This window comes from Syngnathus acus, chromosome 1, assembly GCF_901709675.1.
Source record: "Syngnathus acus chromosome 1, fSynAcu1.2, whole genome shotgun sequence".
Classification (NCBI taxonomy): Eukaryota; Metazoa; Chordata; class Actinopteri; order Syngnathiformes; family Syngnathidae; genus Syngnathus; species Syngnathus acus.
In genome coordinates, this window is record NC_051087.1 from 4,273,073 (window position 1) to 4,294,679 (window position 21,607).

The 21,607-nt window shown below is 45.8% G+C and overlaps 3 protein-coding genes and 1 non-coding gene across 6 annotated transcripts; 1 reads left to right on the plus strand and 3 right to left on the minus strand.

Annotated features, from left to right (window-relative positions):
- Positions 1 to 677: 677 nt before the first annotated feature.
- Positions 678 to 10,253, minus strand: LOC119129277 (ubinuclein-2-like). Its single transcript, XM_037262431.1, has 17 exons — positions 9,636 to 10,253; positions 8,710 to 8,826; positions 7,920 to 8,018; positions 7,587 to 7,697; positions 7,413 to 7,501; positions 6,255 to 6,816; positions 5,921 to 5,991; positions 5,624 to 5,753; positions 4,881 to 4,987; positions 4,627 to 4,737; positions 4,340 to 4,483; positions 4,218 to 4,268; positions 4,092 to 4,134; positions 2,584 to 3,882; positions 2,259 to 2,466; positions 2,076 to 2,144; positions 678 to 2,002 (listed from the first exon to the last, which is right to left on the minus strand). The coding sequence occupies exons 1-17, from the start codon at positions 9,951 to 9,953 to the stop codon at positions 1,956 to 1,958; spliced, it is 3,576 nt and encodes a 1,191-aa protein (XP_037118326.1). The 5' UTR covers positions 9,954 to 10,253; the 3' UTR covers positions 678 to 1,955.
- A 1,239-nt stretch (positions 10,254 to 11,492) lies between these two features.
- ttc26 (tetratricopeptide repeat domain 26) lies at positions 11,493 to 15,972 on the minus strand. The gene is made up of 19 exons (XM_037262907.1): positions 15,839 to 15,972; positions 15,436 to 15,473; positions 15,214 to 15,357; positions 14,959 to 15,051; positions 14,769 to 14,883; positions 14,543 to 14,592; positions 14,305 to 14,450; positions 13,993 to 14,164; positions 13,762 to 13,836; positions 13,601 to 13,703; positions 13,459 to 13,514; positions 13,317 to 13,370; positions 13,180 to 13,243; positions 13,004 to 13,092; positions 12,655 to 12,738; positions 12,510 to 12,579; positions 12,223 to 12,329; positions 11,874 to 12,007; positions 11,493 to 11,661 (listed from the first exon to the last, which is right to left on the minus strand). The coding sequence occupies exons 2-19, from the start codon at positions 15,436 to 15,438 to the stop codon at positions 11,547 to 11,549; spliced, it is 1,674 nt and encodes a 557-aa protein (XP_037118802.1). The 5' UTR covers positions 15,439 to 15,473; positions 15,839 to 15,972; the 3' UTR covers positions 11,493 to 11,546.
- Positions 15,973 to 16,323: 351 nt separating this feature from the next.
- Positions 16,324 to 16,396, plus strand: trnar-ccu. The gene has a single exon. It is a non-coding gene; the product is annotated as a tRNA-Arg (tRNA).
- Positions 16,397 to 16,729: 333 nt separating this feature from the next.
- slc25a38b (solute carrier family 25 member 38b) lies at positions 16,730 to 21,356 on the minus strand. 3 transcript variants are annotated; one of them, XR_005099317.1, is made up of 10 exons: positions 21,083 to 21,356; positions 20,832 to 20,933; positions 19,821 to 19,895; positions 19,185 to 19,309; positions 18,997 to 19,081; positions 18,730 to 18,909; positions 18,475 to 18,643; positions 18,237 to 18,400; positions 17,754 to 17,937; positions 16,730 to 17,288 (listed from the first exon to the last, which is right to left on the minus strand). XR_005099317.1 is itself a non-coding variant. In XM_037263287.1 (9 exons), exons 2-9 carry the CDS (start codon positions 20,844 to 20,846, stop codon positions 17,815 to 17,817), a joined length of 936 nt encoding a protein of 311 aa, XP_037119182.1. In that variant the 5' UTR covers positions 20,847 to 20,933; positions 21,083 to 21,356; the 3' UTR covers positions 16,730 to 17,814. The 3 variants fall into 3 exon arrangements, 2 of the variants coding, with proteins under 2 accessions (XP_037119182.1, XP_037119195.1); XM_037263287.1 differs by having other exon boundaries at positions 16,730 to 17,937; XM_037263300.1 differs by lacking the exon at positions 19,821 to 19,895 and having other exon boundaries at positions 16,730 to 17,937.
- Between the last annotated feature and the right edge of the window lie 251 nt (positions 21,357 to 21,607).

Sequence of the window (21,607 nt, forward strand, 5' to 3'; positions counted from 1 at the left end):
AGGAGCTAAAACTTTTCACGCAGGTGCGCTTAACGAGGGTAACTTGGAAAACATATTGGAACGCGGCCCCGAGGACTAGAGCTTGACACCTGTGACCTTTGAACATGATATTTCCCTAATAAAGTGGCCTGTTATTAGGTACACTTGAAGATGGCGGTGTACCTAATAGAGTGTCCGTTTGATTCCCTCGTTAAGCGCACCTGCGTGAAAAGTTTTAGCTCCTGCAGAACGTGAAAGTGACCAAAAACCTTTCACGCAGGTGCACTTAACGAGGGAATCTTGGAAAACATGTTGGAATGCGGCCCCGAGGACTGGAGTTGACATCTGTGACCTTTGACCATGAAGTGGCCTGTTATTAGGTACACCTGAAAATGGACGTGTACCTAATGGAGTGTCCGCGTAACGTCACAGATGAAAGAGCCAATCAGGAGATGAGGGAGAGGATGGGTGTGGCACTTTTCACTTTGAAATCAAATCAATTTTTATTTGCCAAGTTTGAGCATCACTAATTCACGACTCGTTCGTGAACGGGAATAAATTGAAATAATTATTTCAGTAGTCTTGTGATGGTTTTGTTGTGCAGTGTGCAGAAATGACATATTTTGAATGTAAAATGGGTGTCTTGCATCAAAACGGCTGGGCAACCTTTAGCTTCTAATAAAGAGAAATCTGAGACATCATGGAAACCACTTGTTTTTAATTCCATATTTGACACACGGAAGAGAAAGAAAATCTATTTAAAATGAAATATAATCAAATGAAGCCATCGATTCACAGAGAAATGTTATTGTTCACACTTTACCACACTACCCTTCAGGCAGGAGGCCTCACCCTCACCCCCCTTCACCCAAACCAAGGGTCATCACTTCTGTGGGTCACATGACTAGACAGGACACGCGCACACACACACACACACACACACACACACACACACACACACAGTCTCAAGGAGAGCTACAATAACAATCTTTGGCTTCATGCTCGGTGCAACCATGTCAGTCTAAAACGCACAGAGGAAGGACAGGGTCAGGAAGAACAGTTAATGGAGGTACTCAATCAGTTGAGGGAGGGTGGGTGAGGGCAAGTGTATGTGTCTTTTGCACATTTATCCTGCATAGAACATTTTTCTACCGGCGTCCAAACTAAGGCGCGTGTTACGTTGGAGAAATGACAATACAAAACAAATGAATAGAAGACAAAATTCATTCAAGTAGGCTACAATCTTTTCTCATGTCTTCCTGCTGAATTCTCATTTCAAGTCTTTATCGCACCAAACACACAAAAAAAAAGTCCAGTGTGATAAAACAGCACCAAAAAAAAAAGGAAAAGAAATAAAATGTCCTGTGCAACGCTCACTCCGTATTGTCGAGAGAATGTGGAATTAATTAACAGTATATTATTTCTCTACACATACATATTCTTCTCCTTCCAACACACGCACGCGAACAAACAGCATCACATGTCCCTGTGTAAAGTACAAATAATTTATCAATATTTATAATTTAAGCTACTACTTAACAGTCATTGGTGGGAGCGAGAAAGATGAGGAAGTGAAGCGACAATAAAAACTCTAAAAAAGGGACACAAAGAGAAAAAATAAGCATCAGATTTCTTTCATTTTCTGTTTTTTGTTTTGTCAGGAACTCTGCTCCACCGCTGAAATAGAAATCCTCATGTCCTCTCCTTCCACAGTGATCAAGGTCGCTTGATGTAAACATGTTGACAAAAAAATAAAATTAAAACAAGTCTTCTCTTCACCCACTGTCTCCTAGAAAGTTCATTTGTGTGCTAAAGTCCACCAGGTCCATTTTTAATTATTTAAAAAAACTAAACAAACAAAACTAAACCCACAAAAAAAAAAAAAAAAAAGCAAGAAAGACAAAAAGCTCTATGGCATCCCATTGGCCCAAAGGTCAGTCACTTAAACGTCCAATGCTGTTGCAATGAAGCGGATCTCAGTGGCTTGGCTTCCGCTTGTCTCCGCCCTGACTTTGGTTGGTGTCTGATGGCAAGAGACCAGCAGCAATTATTCATTATTAAATTCAAATGTGACACGGGGAAAGACTCGATTTTACCTGAGAAAGCGAGCTGCAAGTGAGGAGGTAGAGCGGCCTGCGACCCGGACTGGAGACTTTTGTACAGCTCTGACGAGATACAAAATGGAGGATGAGGGGAAAACATCCCCATTTATCTAATAAAGGTCAATCCCAAGCCAACCTTGACAATTATATAATTGTCAAATGTTGGCACGTACTCACCCAACAGGTCACTCTGTGCTAGGGGGTATCCTGAGTTGGAGCCAGGGGCCGAGCTCATGCCAGCAGGGCCCGGGGCTCCAGGGGGGCTGAAGTTGAGCAGCGGGGGGAACTGGAAGGGCAGCGAGACGGGCACCAGGCCGCCAAGCATGCCGAAGCCCAGGGGCAACGTGGAGGGGCTGCCCAGCAGGGGCCCGCCTGCCGCAGATACCTGAAGGCACGCCAGAGGAGACGTCAAGATTTTGAAACAACACAGACACTACTTGGCTCGGACGAGTCAAAAAATCTCAATTGGCAGCAAAATCTTCAAATGTATTCCTCAAGTTACCTGTGAGAGGTGTGATGTCGTGGAGGGTATGGCCAAAGCCCCTGACGTTGCCCAGCCATTTCCCGCCTTTAAATTCTGTCCTGCCGAGCCCACCAGCCTCTGCCGCTGGGCGTGATTAGCTGAGGGCGACGGCGGCGGCGGCGTTTTGTTTGCGTGACCGGCGGACGAGGAGATTTTGTTGCCAGCGGAGTTGTGGGTTGGGGGTTTGGGCCCCCCCGTAAAAGCACCCGACGTCTGCTTGGTGGAAGTCCCTTGAACGCTACCCGTTATTCCAAAAGGCGGTCGGAAAGTTTTGGGAGAGTATTGATGTTTCGGCCCAGAGGGGTGCGAGGGAGAGGAGGATGGTGAGGGGGATGAAGAGGACGAGGAGGAGGGCGGAGGGGTGGGTGGCGGCGGGCGAGGGGTCAGCTTGATGATGGGCGATGAGTTGGTACTGTGGGAGGGTTTGGTGAGCGTGGCCTGCATGGGCGTGATGAAGTTTGACTGGGGCTGCTGGGGGCGGGCTTTGCCTTGGGAGGAGGGGGCAGTCTGGCACACCGGCGGCGGCGACGACGTGAGGCAGAAGGACGGCGCGGTGGGGTGAGGCGCGGAGACGGCGCGGGATTGGAGTGAGGATGAGGACGACAGCGCCATGCCGCCGTTATTGCTGACGCCACCCAACTTGGGCCCGCCCTTGAGCACGCTTTGAGGGATCCCCAAGCTACCCACCGTGGCGCCGGCCAAGCCTTTTTGATGGTGGGGGGGCATCAGAGGAGACGCCGTGGGCGGGGGGCGCTGCTTCGGCGGTGAGGGGGCGGGGTGCGGATGCGTCTTGCCGACCATGATGGCGCTGGGCCTGTTGTTGCCGGACGTCGTGGTTACTTGTCTCTGGCTGGGGGCGACTGTCGCCTTAACCAGACTGTAGGTGGAGTCAGCGGGCCTGCAGTTCACCCTGGAGGAGGTAGAAGAAGCCGTCGCTGTGCTCACCAGCTTAACAGGGGCGGCGCATGTGACCTGCGAGGGGTAGTGAGGGGCGACGGGGGGCGGGGAGGAAGTGGGAATCCGCGGCGGAGGAGGCGACAGAGGACTGTCGGCGCTGCCCAGGCCCTTGGAGGCGTTTGTGAGGAGGGCGAGCGCATGCGAGATGGAGTCCAAAGACGGGGCACTCAGATCCTCATCCAGAGAGTCCGACAGACAGATGAGCTCCAACGGCGACGGCAGGGGCGGCGGGCGAGTCGAGATGACGGAGGAAGCGGATGAGGCGGGCGCGCACAGAGCGTGAGGCATGGACAGCGGCGGCTTGCGGATCCACACGCCTTCCTGAACACACAATACAAAGACGACGAGTCAGATAGGCCAGTGAAGACTCGACTCGAACATTTTCATTCCAACCTTGAATTTGTCTTCAATTATTTAGTTCTGCAGTGTTGCTCTACCTTTCTAAAATATAACTGAACAAAAGTGTACGAGTGCAGTTTCAAATATCCGACATTGTAGTGTACCTAATATTGTGTCTATATGTTACAGACCTTAGCTTTAGCCTTGGGCCCGGGCACCACCCTCCTCTTGGCCCTGTGCGGAAGAATAATACAACACATAATTATTTTGACGTGTGCTGAGTGCTCACGTTCAGTCGACAGGGGAGAACTACTCACATGGTTCCAGTCAGGTGAATGTGAACTGACACACTCTCCTTGAACAGAATCCTTCAAAGACAAAACGTACAGGATGGTAAATCTCCAAAGAGTGACGCACAAGCGCGCGCATACAAACAGACCTGGCCTGCATCCAGCCTTTAGGCCAGAGTGGTTTGACCTCATTCTCCAGAAAGGCCTTGAGGTAGTCCTCCACGGACAGAGAACATTGGCTTTCCATGTCGTAGCAGCTCAGCTTCACTCGCACCAGTGTGCAAAGCAGACTCCTGCGCGCACACAAAATCAGAACTAAATATTCATTGCTGTGACCGAAAGAAAAGTGACACCGTTGTGGAGTGTCATTACGTGAATGCAATCTGTGTCTTGGATTAAGAAAGAAGCCTGTAGGCAAAAAAGGTCCAGTCCATACCTGAGTTTGTCATCCCAGACAAACTTTTTGCGTGGACCCATCACCCTTTTCCCGGGTTTTTCTTCATCCTCCTCCTCTGATCCGTTCCTCTCCCCCTCCTCTGACTGCTGCCTGCAAAAGGACAAGAGCAAAGCAGATGAGAAAAAAAAGAGCGAGACACACAACCATGTTGTCATTCCAGAGGCAGTATGAAATTTGCCTCATGCCAACAAATGGAAGGACTAAGCCGAAGAAAAAATGCCACCTCAACTTACTTTGCCACCTTGGCCATGCAGTCCATGTTGTACCTGGCGATCTGCTCGGGCATCACATTGCCCACAGCCAGCTTCAGCTCCAGGAGCGGCAACCGCATCTTGTCGTCCTGAGGGAGGGAAGAAGGAGAGAGAGTGCAGTTAGATCAGTGGAAGCTTTGATTCCAGTGTTTCGTCAACAAGGTTTGACTGGCTTTCAGTGGCAGCCATTATTCCAGTCAGCCACCTACGCCGAGCACATTTGGGATTAGAAAAGGGCCGACAAGGCAGAAACAAAGTGGGAAAAGCTCCTCAATGTGACAGCTCGAGACCTTGACTGATGTCACTGCAACACTGCGGTTCAAACATTCGCAGAGCAACTCGAGTGAGCAGCAGTAAATATGTGCGGGTGGCGTTAACAAAAAATGGGCAAAATGAAAAAAGATTGACACCATCCATCCTTCTTTCCATTTTGAGTTGCGCTTGTCCTTACAAGTATGTGTTGAGGAGAGAAAAAGAAATCATCAGCAAGTGGCAAAATGGCTGCCCCCTGACATAGATAAAACCGGGTCGCTTTTGCTACTTAATTCCACAAACAGAACACGGGGCCACGTACAATTGTCAACTAATAAATGCGAACCATCATCTGTGCAGACAAATACACCCGAAAGACAAGAAGACGGACACAGAAGTCAAATGTGACAAGCACCTTGCTGTGGGGGGGGCGGCGTCGGCGTGGGCCCGTTGTCGCAGTGAGCCGCCCTCACCTGGATCTTGAGGCTGAGCTTCTTGAGCCGCTTGAGGAGCGCCTCCTTGTTGCACGGCACAAAGGCCTCCATGTGCGCGTAGACGCCCGAGCGCACGTCGGGAGGCTGCTTTTGCACCTGTAGCTCGATGCTAATGGAGGATACACAACTCAAGGTTAGCCTTGAACAACGCACGCACGTAGGCAGGCATCACGGGGTCAATTAAACAGAGATGGATGGATAGCGTGAAGGGCGCCAGACAAAAGCCTCACGATGCCCGTGCCGGCAGGCCAGAGGAGCTGCACTTGTCATACTCACTCTAGCAGGATGTTATTCATGTCCAGGGTGAAAAATTTCTTTCTGCCCTCCTGATCAAACTGACGAGAAGCCTGCAAGGGGGAAGGGAGGCGGGAGGGAGGGGGACGACAGCTGAGTCAGCAAACAGCACCCCGAAAGGAACACTGCCTCACCTCCATTTGACTCAATTTGGTAATGCTTTGTTTACACATCTTCTTGGGCCATTTATCAAAACTGTAGAGCAACTTTGTTTCAATCAGTAATCTCCAATTTTTTAATGCAAATGGCGCAGTTTTGACGACTTATTTGCGAGCTTGGTATGTGAGAAGATGGACGCCCTGTTTGCATGACTCACCGCCCGCAGGTCCTCAATGCGTTTGACGAGAGGAGGCGGCAGCCCCCCAGGCAGCGGTGGAGGAGAGAACATTCCACTGGAAGACCCCGGACCTCGCCCTTGAGCGCCCCCACCCGTTCCTCCTTTTTGGCCGGGCGTGCCGACTCCCAGGATGCCGTTCTCCCTGACTGTGGAGGAAACTTGCTGTTCGCCGTCCAACAAGCCAAAGTCCAGGTCACCGAGGAGGTCCTGAAGCTCCTTTTCATTGGCCGAGCCCAACAGTGACATCACGGCGGGGTCGGCGCTCAGGTCCGCCAGCAAGAGGTCGCTGTTGCCGGCGGCGTTGGTGTCGAGCGACGGCTGGGCCGAGTCGGACGCCAGCAGGTGCTTGGCTGCGTCGGCGGCGCGCGGCTTGTTGGCCACGCCTCCCGCGAGGCCGGCGGGAGCCACGCTGAGGTTATTCTTGCGCATCTGCTCCTTCTCCATGCTGAAGCGGCGCAGCATGGCCGCCAAATACAACGAGTCCTTCATCAGCTTCTTGCGCTTCTTCTTCTCAGGCCGATGGAGGCTGACGGCGGTCACTCTGTTGGGAAATTTCTTTTCTCATTTTTCTCATTTTGCATAGATCGGCACATCTTCTAAATAAAACAGCAGTCTCAAAATACAGGATCAACTCTGAACAAGCGACACAATTGATTAGCACAGCGGATTTTCTATTCAACAAGAAGTGGCGTGTGCGGCGTGTGCATGAGGTCGGCGTAACCTGCAGCGTGAAGGAGCCGTCCAACGCATCCAGCCAGCATCATCCGCCCTCGTGAAGACACAATGGCTGCCGCTGTTATTTTTAGCTCTTGTTTTCATGTTTGACTATTTGGCCTATGTGAGCGTGGATAATGGGGCGCTTTTCTCCGAGGTGGCTCCAGAAGTGACAGGCAGTCAGCATGCCCGCTGCCTCAAGATGCACGACATGGTCTTGTCGCACAGGCTTCATTAGCATGCTAATCGGGTGGACCGACCTTTCATGTCATTTTCTAGCATTTTATGCTTTTGTGTATTCCAAATCCAAAGGTATTATAATCCTGCAAAAAACTGTTATAAATTGTATTTTTAAAAGAAAAAAAGCTTAATATGTCTGCTTAAGTTGATGCATTCACGAGGGGCACTTATTCATCCACTCACCCTTGTTTCGGTTCATTGCTCTTCTTCTCCTCCAGGTTGGTCAGCTCCATCTTCCTCATCTTGGCTTGTTCGCTGTCGTCATTCGTGTTCTGATAAGAGAGGACAAAGACGTCATTCGACTCAGCAAATGTTGTAGTTAAGATGCGCAAACAGCGGCCGCCGAGGCCAGCTCACCTTGTCGTCCTCGCCCTCAGAGTCGGACGCCGCTCGGAACTGCAGCGTTCCGGTGTTGATGTAAAATCCGCCCAGCTTTGTGGTCAAAGAGGCGGGTACCAGCTCGTCATACTGACGCACAAACAGAAAAATGCCATCGTTCATCGGGTTCTCGCAGTTGAACAACATAAAACAAACTAAAACAGTGGAGCGCAGACCTCCGACATGGCTGAACAACTCAAATCATCAGTGAATTAATTGAGTATAATCAATCAGTTGAATCGGCAACAGTTGATGGGGATTCGAAAAGCTAAGTATCATTAGATAGAGAATTTATTTGTGTGCGGAACTCACAGCCTCGGAGTTGTCAATGAAGGGGTCTGTCTCGTCGTAACCAAAGCCAATATCAATCAAATCTTGCATTCTGTCCTTCCTCTTTTTTGTCACGTTTCCCTGCAACAAATGAACATCACTCATTTTTAATGAGCAAAACACAAGAATGGATCCTACTTACAACTAAAGTGATGACATAACATTTAAAGCAAGGAAATGCAAAATATGCAATTTAGTAAGTGACGCCTTGGCAGCCAGTTTGGTATTTGCGAGAGCACTACTTTTGGTGAAATCCGCGCTCTGAAAAACTCACTTACTTGCTGTTTTTGTGCTCAGGGCATACACCAAAATGAAAAGTTTCACAGTAAAATTTTAATTAAGCAAATGCACAAACGTTTAATAGAAAAAAAATACTCCAAATACGTATACAAGTATAAAAATGATTTTTATTTTTGCATCTGCATCCAATATTTAATTTCCAATAAAACGTAGTGAGTAGTTTATTTTATAAGGCGTGATAGTCAAACCATCCAGTTGTTTGTGAATGCCAGGGGAAAAAAAGTTTACTTTGATGAATTTTTGCACTTATTAGTTTTAAAAACAAAAGCATACTTGCCCCAAGACATGTTTAACTTGAACTGAATCGGGGCACCATGAGTTTTCTTGTTTATTTAATTTGTTGTGCTGTTTTTTTTGTTTTCATTCAAAATGACCATTTTTCCTATTCGGCAAATGTATGGCCATTGTATGGAACAGGTTCCTATAAAAATTTGAAATCAAAGCGTCTGCATAAATAAATTCGAGTACTCACATATTTACTCTCAAACTTCTTCGCCAGAGCTTCCGCCTGTCGTCGCTCTTTCTCGTCATCATCGAAAGGGTCTTTGGGGTTGGGGGCCAGAGTCACACTTGGAGCTTTGTTCTTTGGCTGGAACAAATGTTTAGCAATTTCAGGTTAATAACTCGCAAACAGCAACATTTTGATCAACACACTATTGCACTATTGGTAGCTTTTGATTGATCATTGTAACAATTTGAGAAGCCCAAAATCCTTGATGGTGATCAAATTGCTGAAATCAATAACAATCAATCGATAATAACGTTCCGCCACCACATCATCCCACCCACCCAAAGTATATTTCGAAAGGTTTAACTTTTGAAATGAGTCGACTCAGTACTTGTAGCTTCACCTTCTTTCCATCTTTTCCCCACCACAAGTATCAGTACTTCTACTTAAGTAGAGTGGGGACACTTTTGCCAGCTTGAAGTGGTGTCAACAAAGCAATCCACGGTGGGGCCCCAAATAGAGTATGTGACATGCTACGTCCTGCTGCTCATCTCACAGCTGCAGCCAGAGGGCCAGCGAGCAAGCCGGAGGAGGCTGCTGCATGTGGCATGTGGACGCCACTAATGGCTGGCTGTGTGACTGTTGCTGGGCAAGCAAGAGGCGACGGCACAGGTAGCAGCAGAAGCAGCAGCACCATGTCATAACGAGCCCGGTCGGAACAGACAGCCACTCTAAATGGTGTTCAACGACCGAGTTGGGAGTTGAACAAGAAGCCCCCCCTTTGATGGCTTTCTGCTTTGGTCATCCACGGAAGGACAAGGTGCACTTCCCCCCTCCTCCTCCGCCTCCTCTTGTCGTCTTATCCAAGCCATGACAAGTCCATATAAACACGACAAAGTGCAATAAAATCCCGAGTCCGGTTCAGTAAAGTGAGGGGGGCTCCCACGTACCTGAAGGTTGTGGAGGAGTTCGCCGTAATTGAACTCGGCAGAGGCGCGGTCGTCAGGCTCGCTAAGGGGCAGGTTGAGCCGCACCGTCACCCTCTTCTCGGCTCCAGCCTTGTCCCTCTCAACGGCTTTGGCGAGGCGGCTAGCAGCGCCTCCTGCCCCGGTCTCCGTCAAGCCTTCCGCCGCCGTCGTTACAATCTCGTCGTCTTCGCTTAAGTTACAGTCGGCCTCGTCCTCCAACCGGCGTTTCCTCGACTCCGAGGCGGCCCCGGCAGCGAAGGCCGACAGGGTGACAAACTGCACTTTTCTCGGTTCGGCCATTTGGTTGAGCCGCCTTCCCGCACCTCTCTCCGGACACACGGCGAAGAGGAGACCAAGATACTTGGCCAAACTATTCCAAATAGGTGCCTTGAAGACGGTTCCGCGAAGCCCCAACGGCTGCTCAGCGGCTACGCGGAGGTGGCGGCCTCCTCCGAACCATACGAAACGGACTCCAGGGGATGCGACGGTCGGGGGAAAGTTGTTTTTCCGGCAGCTACTCGCATCCTCTATTTGCTATGGGACCGACACATTCACAGGAGCCATCTTGGTTTTGGGAGTAAATAAAATATCGGAGGGGGAAGAGGGGTCACTGCGCATGCGCGCAGGCACAGACCGGAAACGCCGTGACACTCATAGAGATGTCAAGGTGTCCAATCAGCGGCTGCCCCGACCTTAGACCCGCCCCCTTCCACAACAGGCAATTATAACAGCATTACTACGACAGTACTTTAATGACCTTTTGAAAGAGTCTAGCGGAAGGACACACCGGTCAAAAGAATCGCACACGTTGCACCGTGACGTCTCATAAACGAATGGCAAATAATTCATTATTTAACGTATCCGGCGAAGAAAATGCTGAGTGCAGCAATTATTTCCTCAACAATGGCAGTTGAATGGCAGCCGTGATCATCTCAATGCTTGTTTTCACATGACAACGGGAACATATGTTGACTCATCAGTGTGTGCGTACATGGCACGATTTAAAACATGATAGTGATACCATAGGCTGGATTAGGATCGGCTGGGTGGGGGGCTCAGAACAAAGCCAATACTGAATAGAACCCCCACTGTGGCAGGTAATACGCTGCGTCGATTACACGCACACGAACATGCAAAGGGAAGCATGGGGGTGCTTGGACACGTGTCCAAAGGGACCATTTGACTAAAAGAAAAAAATGTTTTTGCATGCTTGTTTGGGAGTGTCTGTGGCTTTATAGTGGTGACTGTTACGTAATTCAGCCCCCATAAAATGGTGTGGAGAAAACTACTTTAGGAATGATTCAATTCTAAGCGTAGTATTTGGATGGCAGAAAGGGCGAGAGAACTAATTTGGGGGTTGTTTTAGGCTTATTAATAGCTTTCATTGTGTTGTAAGGTTTTTGAGAAGCTTATTTCCAGCCTGAAGGAAAAATTGGACTATGTCCATTGTCTTTATCATACCATTTCCATAAAAGCTCTTGATTTGCTAACCCAGCTGTTCAGTAGGGACTACTATTTTTATTTTTTTGTATTTGTCTATTATTCCTTTACATACGTTTCATTTCTGACACACTGCAGATATGTTTTTTTGTCATTAGGTCGGTATGTATTTGTAAAACAGTCGTGGTCAATTTAATTACTTTTTATCCCTGCAAACTTTTTTTTTTTGCTTTTTCATTATTTGAATCTACTGATTAAAGTCACTCAGAGATGGAAAAACAGTACACTCAGGGCTCCTAATTAAACTGCATATATATATATATATATATATATATATATATATATATTTGGTAAAAACACAAGTCTTTTTGGTACAAAACTAAACAGCTTTACCAGATACAAGTACATGTATTCATTGATGTGCGTGGTGTTCACACACAAATTAGGAATCGGTCATGAGAGGAAGACTCTGTTGTCTTTGGCCCACTTCCTCATGGCTCGGATGATGTATTCCACCTGCGGGTTTCCGGAATTGTGCAGCAGGAGCACCACCTCCTTAAGTGTCTCCCTGGCACACCAATGACACACAAGAGGCCATCCATCACTCATTTTTACTGACCCAATTTCTACTTAATGGTGACTTGGGGGGAAGTTAATTTACTCAACATTTTGTTGGCATGCAGGAATTCTAATGACAAAAAAATATGACAATGAGTCTTGATCTGAAAATAACAGGTGGTGTAAGTTGGGAAAAATAAAAAGTACTATAAACAAACTTACTTGGACTCTTTGTTGGCTAAAATGAGCTGAAAGATGCCAACACATGCCCCTCTTTTGCCCTCCCAGTAGTTGGAGCCTGGGTCCAATTTCTCCAGTGCATCAAATGCTTTGGCTGCATAGTAGAACTGGCCCATCTAAAACATAAATACAGATGTTTACCAAAATATATATATACTCAAACACTCATGGAAAAGTAGTACTTTGGCACCTGGCGCCAGCATTTGTGCCACGTGAGCTATGAAGGCAAGCATTTCCACAGCGATACTAAAGCCCAGTTTAATAGAAAACTTATAAAAGCAGTGCTTTGGTGCTATTTCCTCCACTATTTACGACTATCACACATCTCTACCTTGTAGCTGTCATTGGCGATGAGCTGAAGCAGACTGAAGGAATCCGAGGAAGTTCCCATCTTCAAGTAAAGCTCCCAGGCGAGACGACCCTTCTGGTTCATGATGTCTGATAAGGGAGAGTTTACACACAAAAATGCCTGAGAGTAGATTTTCAGTCAAGTGGAGGAAAGGATTTGTCAAATCTAAGCGTATCGAAATATCAATGTGTTGAGCATACTTGGCATGTATTTAGTTGCATTTTTGGTTAACTGATTTATTGTCATTGAGAAAACAAAATAATACATACAACAGCGGGCCAGCCAGCTGAGGTATACATAGTCACTTTTGATCTTCTCACTTTGAATTAGAAGGAATATCTGGAAAGAAAACATATTAATGAGTAAATCATCAAGCGGAAAGAATATAAAGCAGTTGTGCAGGCGCAGCGGTACCTCTTCCGCTTCTTTGAAATTCCCAGTGGCTGCCTTGGCCTGAGCATAGTTGAAGTTAAACGTGTCGTCGTTATAGAAGTAAGTCTAAAATAAAAATAAAAGTTAATGTCATGAGCTGTTATCTTTAATTATGAGCTTTTTATCTATGGTATTCTATATTTTTTCGTATAGCGGTCTGGGATGCTTATTTACTCAACTCAAAGGCACATTATGAAGAGATTAATAATGTATTGTTAAATATGTGAAATTTCTACCTACGATTAAAATAAGATTCAATAGTTTTCTCGATACATCTCGTATGAAATGCATTTTTTACAGCGTGACATAATACACTGAGCTCGAGATGTACCTTGACTGAGTTGAGGTATGTGAGCACATCATCAAACTTCCTCAAGAGGAAGAAGCAGGAAGCCATGCACTGTCTGCCGGGAATAGTATCTGAAAGACGCCAAACAAAAATAAACACACGCTCTGCTTGCCCACACAGCTCCGGCACCAAAACGTTCACATTTCTTCTCAGCATACCGCACTCGCTGGCCGAGCCTCCGACCAACTGGAAGAACTGCTGGGCCACTTTTAAGTGATCCCGCTTAGAAAATAGACACAGAGTTAGTACAAACAAATAGAAAACGTTACACGTAGTTTCAAAAACAAACACTCACCGTTCCAAGCTGTTGTCCCAACGCAGCGTTGACCACCCCTTTTAAAACATACTCCTGGCGAAAATGATCGAGTATTAAGACTTGGCATATCTCCAATTTGTACCACTTTTGGGACATCATAGTTATCGAGTCGAGACCTCACCTGAGGTGTCGCAGGCACTAAGTCTTGTATGAGATTGTAAGCTTCTTGGACATCATCTAGAAATGTAATATTTGATGATAATTATGCTAAATGGAAATGACCAAATTTAGTATATCGATTACGCCAAGAATCAAAGGGTCACCTTGTCTGAGGTAGTAAATGACAAGATTGAGTCTAGCTTCGGGGATGACGTCGATCAGCGGGGGCAGCACCTGCAACGCCCCCTCGCCACCGCGGAACACCACCTACGGAAGGTTTTTAAAAATATAATAAAGGAAGGATGCACTTAAGGTGAGCGCTTACCAGATTGTGTCTGATAAGCTCCTTGGCAAACTCAAAGGAGCAGGAGGAGATGTTGATAAGGTTCTTCAGCTCGGCCTGAGTGAGACGAGGGAAGTAAACAAAAGCACACACATGTCAATTGCACAAAAAAAGCTGTTTGTGTGGCAAAGGGAGAGCAAATTAAAAAGTTTGTCTAATCCGGAATGAACAAAGTCTGTCACCGGTTAGAAATCAGGAAGAAATGGCGCACACCTCGGCTGCTTTGCCGTTGTAGAGATTGAAGTGGTTGCAGGCTTTGAGGTTGAGGGCGATGGTTGAGTCGGGGATGTTCTGAAGGTACGCCGTCAGAACCTCCTGCGACACGTCATAGTAGCCAAGCTTGTAGTAACAGAGAGCCACGTACACCTTCATCGCTAGGAAGCTTCTGGAGGAGCAAAAAAAACCAAAAACATTTTGTTGGGTGAAAAATGTAATCGAATGGTCAAGAATACTCAGTAAGCTCAAGTCACGGTTGTTCTTTTTCGCCTACATTATGAGTTAGGGAGTGTGAGAGCAAAGACTCACATGTTATGCCTGAGGAGATGTTTGTAGATTTCAATGGCCTCCTGGTAGTGCGAGCGCATGTAGTGAATGGAGGCCAAGCTCAGCTGGTCCTCCGTCACATCTTCCAGGTTCTGGTGGAAGTCCATTAGCTTCTTCTCATCGTTGAACTGAGATAACAAGTCGTTCAATTTGAATATGGTTACAAGGCTTTGAGAAGGTAAGGAAAAAGTAGATCTAGAGAATCCAATGGATTTTTTACCTTATTGGCCAAATGGAAGAGGAGTCGGTTTTGGAGGAGGGACTTGGGAGCTATAAAAACAACCAAGGTGATGACAACAATAGCATGTTTTTTTATTGATACTTTTTTATTACTTAATTAAAAAAAAAATCAATTCTTTTCCAAATTTGGGTAAAAGATAGTCTGAAAATGGCTGACACGAGTTTTAAAATCTGAACGAAGAGCTCATTTTGAGTTATTTGCTTACCTTTCAATGCAGCCTCCTCAGCCTCTTTATAGAGGCCCAGAAAAAACATGGCACAACCCAGATAGACCCAAACATCTGGAGGACAGTCAGGCTTTGCAGTCAGTGCCTTGTACTCCTGTTACAAAGTCATCATGTGTCATAAATTAAAAATTTAAACTACACCACGTACAAAACTAATATGGAAAAGTACCTCCATAGCTCTTTTGTAATCCCCCAAGTGAAAGGCGCAGAAGCAAATCCAAAGGTCTGCATTCTCCTCTTGTTCTCCAATACTTCTCTGGAACTATGATGAGCCAAAGTAATCAGAAAGACGGAGCAGGAATATAACTTTTAATTTTGGTGAGCAACTTTTGAATTGTAAACACAATACCTAATCTGTAGGAGATCCAATTTTAAAGGGCAGATAAATAGATGGATAAATATGATCGTGTGGTGATAAGGGCACCTCCAAAAGAGTTAGTGCTCCAAGGTAGTCTCTTTGCTGCAGATATTCTTCCAAAGTGGGAATCTTGCTTTTGTTTTTCTTCTTCTTCTCGCTAACGCTGGTGGCCGTCTCTCCCCCCACGGCGGGCTTAAGGCGAGATAGGATCTGTGACAAAAAGTACATTTTTATTAATAGCATACTGAATATTAAGAAGTTAGGATGATGTTTTGAATGTCCACTCACCATGATGGCAACTTGAGATGACGGCTAGGAGACAATACCTGTAACCAAGCTAACGCTTTAGCATCATGTTAAAAACTGCATGAATACATGTTTAGCACATTTTTTTTGAGAGGACCACAACCATAGCACCCGGTGACGTCATAATAGGGCATGAGTCTTTTTTTCAGTCACCTAGCAACAAACAACGCCCTCGCTTATCAGCAACTCCGTTTGAAATATATTCAAAAACCATTTAAAAAGGAAGTGCTCTTCCTTTCAAGCGCATGGGTGTTTTCTTAAGTTGCCACACAAGACAAGTAAAATATGTCTCCCAAAGTACCCCGGCAAACCAAACACGTTGCCACGTTTAGCAGTTAGGTGACGAAAAAAGTTAGACAATGAAATGTGGTATTAAATAACGCACCTTTGATGCCAGTCTCCTTTTTTCAGAATATCTGTAAAACAAAATGTTCATTTATTTTCCCATGACAAGAGTACGACAAAATGCTTCTCGAACATCGCCATCTTGTTTTTTGTTTAGGTCTGACGTCACATATCCTCGACACATGAGTCCCTCAGTTAGATGATTTAAGAGAATATAAAACGTTATTCGAAAAATATACACCTATTTGTCATTAAATATTTAAGTCAACCTGATGTTCGAGGGCGCGTCGGTCGCAGCATAAAAGAGAAGACACGACTCGGCTTTTGCGCCAGTGGCGCCTCATCGTTGCCTAGCAACAGTAACATTACTACTTCTGTTTTTTTCAGGTTATTTTAATGGAATATATATTTTTTTTTCGTAGGTTACTGTGTGAAGAAATTCTCATACTTTAGATTTCTGCGGAATCGCTGGTGAAACCTTTACGACTTTTATATATGTCGCTGAGAAAGACGCTAGACACAACAGCCCCAGTGGCCTAATGGATAAGGCACTGGCCTCCTAAGCCAGGGATTGTGGGTTCGAGTCCCATCTGGGGTGAAATGCATTTTGTTGCCTGAGTCAAACGAAAGAATTGCTCATGATTCGAAAAGAAAATATATCGATTTACAGGCAATAACAACATCAGTATACATTACTTTTGGGCATTTGTTTAGTGACTCTGCTTTATGAATTTGTGTGCATGTGCAATCACCGCTAGCTGTCAGGTAAATTCAGGCTGACAGTTTCTTAACGAGGAATTTATGCATGGGTCATAGATCCCGGATTTGTCGGGTTGGCATGTAGAATGTTTCTGAAACAATATGAAACGGTAAAGGGATAAAACACTAGGTGTCATCAAGGGACATTTTAAATGAATTAAAATGCTTTGAATACATTTGCTGAAAAGGTATATTTATTGACAATAAAAACTGACAATGTCCGAGGCAGCACTGCACAGACCAAATATATACAATAATGATCAAATATTCACCACACAGATTGGAGGGCAGAGTGCAAGACAAAGAACTCTTAAGACACTTTTGTCAGCCTCCGTGTAGCTACCAGAGGATTTTATAATCAGTAACTATAGAAACAATGAAACATGTAACATCAACACACATTTATGGCAGTGTTAGACACGTCAAAATACCAAAATATCACCTTTCCAAAGAAATATCTACACCAAAGTGCATTCAGTTGTTTCTAACCGGTAACTGGCTACAAGTTTGTTTATGATCCGCTTCAGAAGGATTAAAACATGTTTTTTAAAGTTAGAGAGTTTTTGCAAATAGTGGTTAGGGATGTGTTTTTTTTTTATTTGTTTATTTTGGATGAAGCCATTACATCAGTCTACTACAGCACTAAGTTGCTGTTAGCAAAGAAGTTACCGGATGTCCATGTGTGAACAATAAAATTGTTTTTTTTCTTTACCCCAGTCATCTATTTCAACCTAGAGGGAACAAAACATGAATTGTTAAATTAACTTCTTAGTTCATGAAACAATGTTTAGGTAATACTGAACAGCTAAAATGAAAAAAAAAGAAATCTGCTCTGTACTTTTAAAAAGAAGTGAGCAAATTTCAGCATGACTCTAGTCAAATAGCAAATGTTTGACTAAATATTAGTTTTAGTAACCCTTTAATCAAGCAGAGATTTGAGCAGTACAGCGATAAGCCAGTTTCTTTGCACGTGTGATTGTCTGAGCCTAAAACAAAACCCGTTTTCTTATTGGTGGAGGTTTATGGGCGAGTAAGAAACCCTGCTTGATCGTATGCAAGAAATAGGACAAAAATCAGTGCAGCTCAACCTCTCCGTCTTGCTACTTTGCTCGGTTAGAAATCTCACACCCACACATCGTAAATACATTTTCACAAAATAGTTCTAATAATTTAGAATGAAAAACACACTCACGCACACTCTTTTGCTCTCACGCTACAGGCTCGATGACATTTTAGAATGCCTCGCCGCCGTCGTCTTCACGACTTGAGGCCCATCCGAGCCATCAGCTGTTCGTAGACAGTCCAGGCCATGGCGGCCATCAGAGTGCGGCGGAGGGACCGAGGTACGGCACCATGGAAAAAGCCGCCGAAGCCGTGTTTCTGACAAAACAACAGAAAATGGCGCCAGGGGGTTAACGTCCATAACAGTCGTACAAGTGTCAGACATTTTGTGAATATTATCAAGTTGGCACAGCAGAGCTGTTGCTAGAAGATGCTCAGTTACAATTTAGTTTTCTGCCACTAGGTGGTGTTAAGGCATCCATCAGTTATTTACATGTACTCCACACAATAAACTGAAGAGACCCAACTGTGGAAATTATGGATAAGCATTCAAAGAGAAAAAATAGAAATATTTTAAATATGTTAAAAAGAACAATGAAGGCCGGCATAACACCAACATTGTAGATGTAGCGAATAGCGTCCGCTGTGCTCCAGTGCGACGGGCTGACTTGAATGTGCGTCTTCACCACATCTGCTGGCTGCGTGGCTAGCGACGCCATGACACCCGCTACCACACCGCAGCTGAAGTTGACCAGGGGCATGTAGACTGACGACGTCACTTCTAATAATCCCCATTTAAAAAAAACAACATTAGAGACGTGATGGCATTTTCTTAGGAGGTTCTTTGGTGCAGACCTGGAGGCAACGTCTTCTTGGTCTGGCTGTAGAACATGACATAGATCCCGGAGAAGGGGGCGTCGCGTAGCAGCGTGGCGGTGAGCCCGGAGAACAACGCTCTCACTCCCTCCGTCTGGTACATGCTCCTCAGAGCCCCGGCCACGCTCACATAGTTATAAAAGCCACTCTGTGTCAAAGAAGCCATAGTTCATGACTTTTTTTTTTTTTGTGGAATATTAGCTACTTAATCCTTCCGGCGTCTGGCTTTTTCACCTCAAAGCGCGTTTTGATGACGGTGAACGGCAGCATGCAGACGCCGGCCACCGCTCGGGCGCCGGCGCCCAGCAGCACGGCCTCGCCGGCGTTGGGCGCCCGCTCCAGGAAGAAGTGCTGCTTGAGGGAGTAGAAGGTGCTGAAGTAGATGCCCACACCGGGGATGCAACGGACAAAAGACTGCCAGGGAGAAATTGACGAAATCATGAATTTTGTTGTTGTTGTTGGAGCAAGTTCGGTAACAAACGACTTAATTTAGTTACTCACAGGGGACACTCCTTTCCACAGACTGAAGACATTTTCTGTCCTTATCACGTTGATAAAAACACTCAACATCCCCACTTTTGGTGAACTGCAAGATGGAATACAAAGAGCACATCAGCTCATCTACATCAACATGTACGTTTGTATCCTTGGTGACGAGCGTGCGTGTCCTTGTCGGCTAACAAACACACCCTGGCTTGGCGTTGTGCTGCAGGGTCTGCAGCCGCGTCTTCACCAGGTCCAAAGGCTGGAAGAGCAGAGTGGAGCATGTGCCGCTGAGGGAGCCACACATGAAGGCTTTGAGTGCTGGATGAGCCTGAGGATGCAAAAGGACGGATGGAGAGAGGAAAAGAGGGACACACAGAGGCAGGGGGAAAAAAAAGAAACATGATGACAACAGTATTGCGACGCCATGAGAGTTTGCTGACCTAATTATATCTGTGCAAATAAATTTGAGTGAGTGAGTCACGGCCCTGTTTGGTTTAGTCCTGTTGATTAAAGCCCGTTGACAGAGCGACAAGCGTACTACTCAGATGGAAAGACATCTGCACACGTGCATGAACACACACAAACATGATTACAAGGTTGTGCTGCACATAGCCAGAGAGACAAGAATGCATAAACACACACACAGATAGACAATAATCACTATGCGCTGCACAATGATTGAAAGACAACACACAAATTCAGAGAATTGAGATATTCAACAGCATTCGATGAGGAGACGGAAATGTAAAGACGCAGAAATAAACAGGCTATTGTGCTCAAGATAAAGAGCTACACATAGCCCGCAAAAAAAGTTCACGCGTTATCCTTCTGCATCCTACCTTCCCCCCCAAGCTGCTTGGCCCTGGGCTGGAAGGTTGGTGTTTTTCCTGCATGTTGGCCTGGTTCACCTCAGCCTATCAAGTGACGGCGCCGGCGCAAAGTGCATGTCAGCGCATGAAGCATCGCTGGCTGCCACAGACGCAGGAAAGCCTCACAAAAAAATGGCTCTTCTAAGGCTGGGGCTCATCGTCCGCCCTCCCCTAGTTTGGCCGCCAAAGCGGAGGTCTATAATCCGGGAGACGCTTTCCACGGGTTTCTATCTTTATCTCGTGGAGACACACTTGCACATCTGCCCAGCCCCCCTGCTGCTACGCCACATCTTTGTCAAATGGCATGAGTCATGGCATGCTGCACTGTGTGTTGCGTGGACTTAAAATGTATGTGTGGAGCCATTCCAAGCACAAATATGCCTTAATTAATTAATTTTCTACTGGACTGGACAGTTTTAGGCTACAAAAATACTGATTCTTTTTTTTTACTGTATTGGTTGTTTTTACGCCACATAAAAAAAGCATTTTAATAATAAAAAAAACAATAGCAGCCATATTATCCATCTTGCCACTGCCAATTATCTTTAATTGTGTTTATGACACACTTGGGCCCTGAACAAACGATTCCAAACTGTTCCTAAATCACAGAAGCTTATTTTAAAGAGGCTCTAACTTTATATCGACTCAGGTTTCCTCCTGATTAAAAGTGAACCGGACTGTGTGATTGTGTGTGTGCAGCCAACCCTTGCCGATATTTGAAATTGACTTTCTTCTACAGAACATAAAATCACAAAGAACTGAAATTATTTGCTGGAAAGACATCTATTCCCTACAAGCAGATAAGTGACCGACTGATCGTGCAGAATTTTCATTATTCGCGGCCGGCCAGGTCCCTTTCCTCTGCGAATAGCGGGGGTCCACAGCAATTATACGCATTTTCAGAGAGTCTACCATTCGCGTATTTACGCCATTCGCGGGGGATATTGCTCGCTAAAACCCCGCGAGTAGCAGCGTACTCACCGCAGCGAACTCCATCCTCACGCCTCTCGAGCTGGAGGCTGAGCCGGAAGGATCTTTCTCGCTGACCCCACCCGTTTTGAAGGCGCTTCGGGTCAGATGTCACTGAGAACGGGGGAAACAACGCAACCATGAACGGACGGGGGTCGCCGGTAGCGAGCTAGCATCGGCTAATGCTAGTAGCCGGTGCGGGAAGGTGAAGGACAAGCTAGGGCCGTGGTCAGGCGAATTAAGTTAAAATAACTAGCACTCTCCTCCAGCAGTTAGGGAGCCACAAAGACGGCGTTCACCCCAAATATCTTAAAAAACGCCATGTTGTTTAGGAACGTACACATGGAAGATCACATTCGAGCGCTAAGACAACTTCCAAGTCTGGTGTCAGTTCAACCTACGACGACTTTTACAAGTTTAGCCACATGCTACATCTAACTGTGGCAAGAAGTTAAGGTTTTATTTTAAATATAGAGTCGCCAAAAGTTCTTGCTTGTCTTCAAGTAGCTAGTTGACAACGGCAGCGAGCCTATCTAATCATGCGCACGCGCTTCCGCTTTTAAGGTGTGTAGTTCTATGCACTTCAAAATAAAATATTTGAATGCGGGTTTTCAAAATAAAAGTTCAACCACAACGTGCCGTTGAACTTCGTATTTTTACATTTATGTCATGGTTGATTGTCGTGTAATTATTTCATATTTATGGTATTGACGTTTTTTATACTGATTGTGCAATTTAATCATACAGAAATTCCTAATCCCTTTGAATTTCTGATTTACAACAGGGAA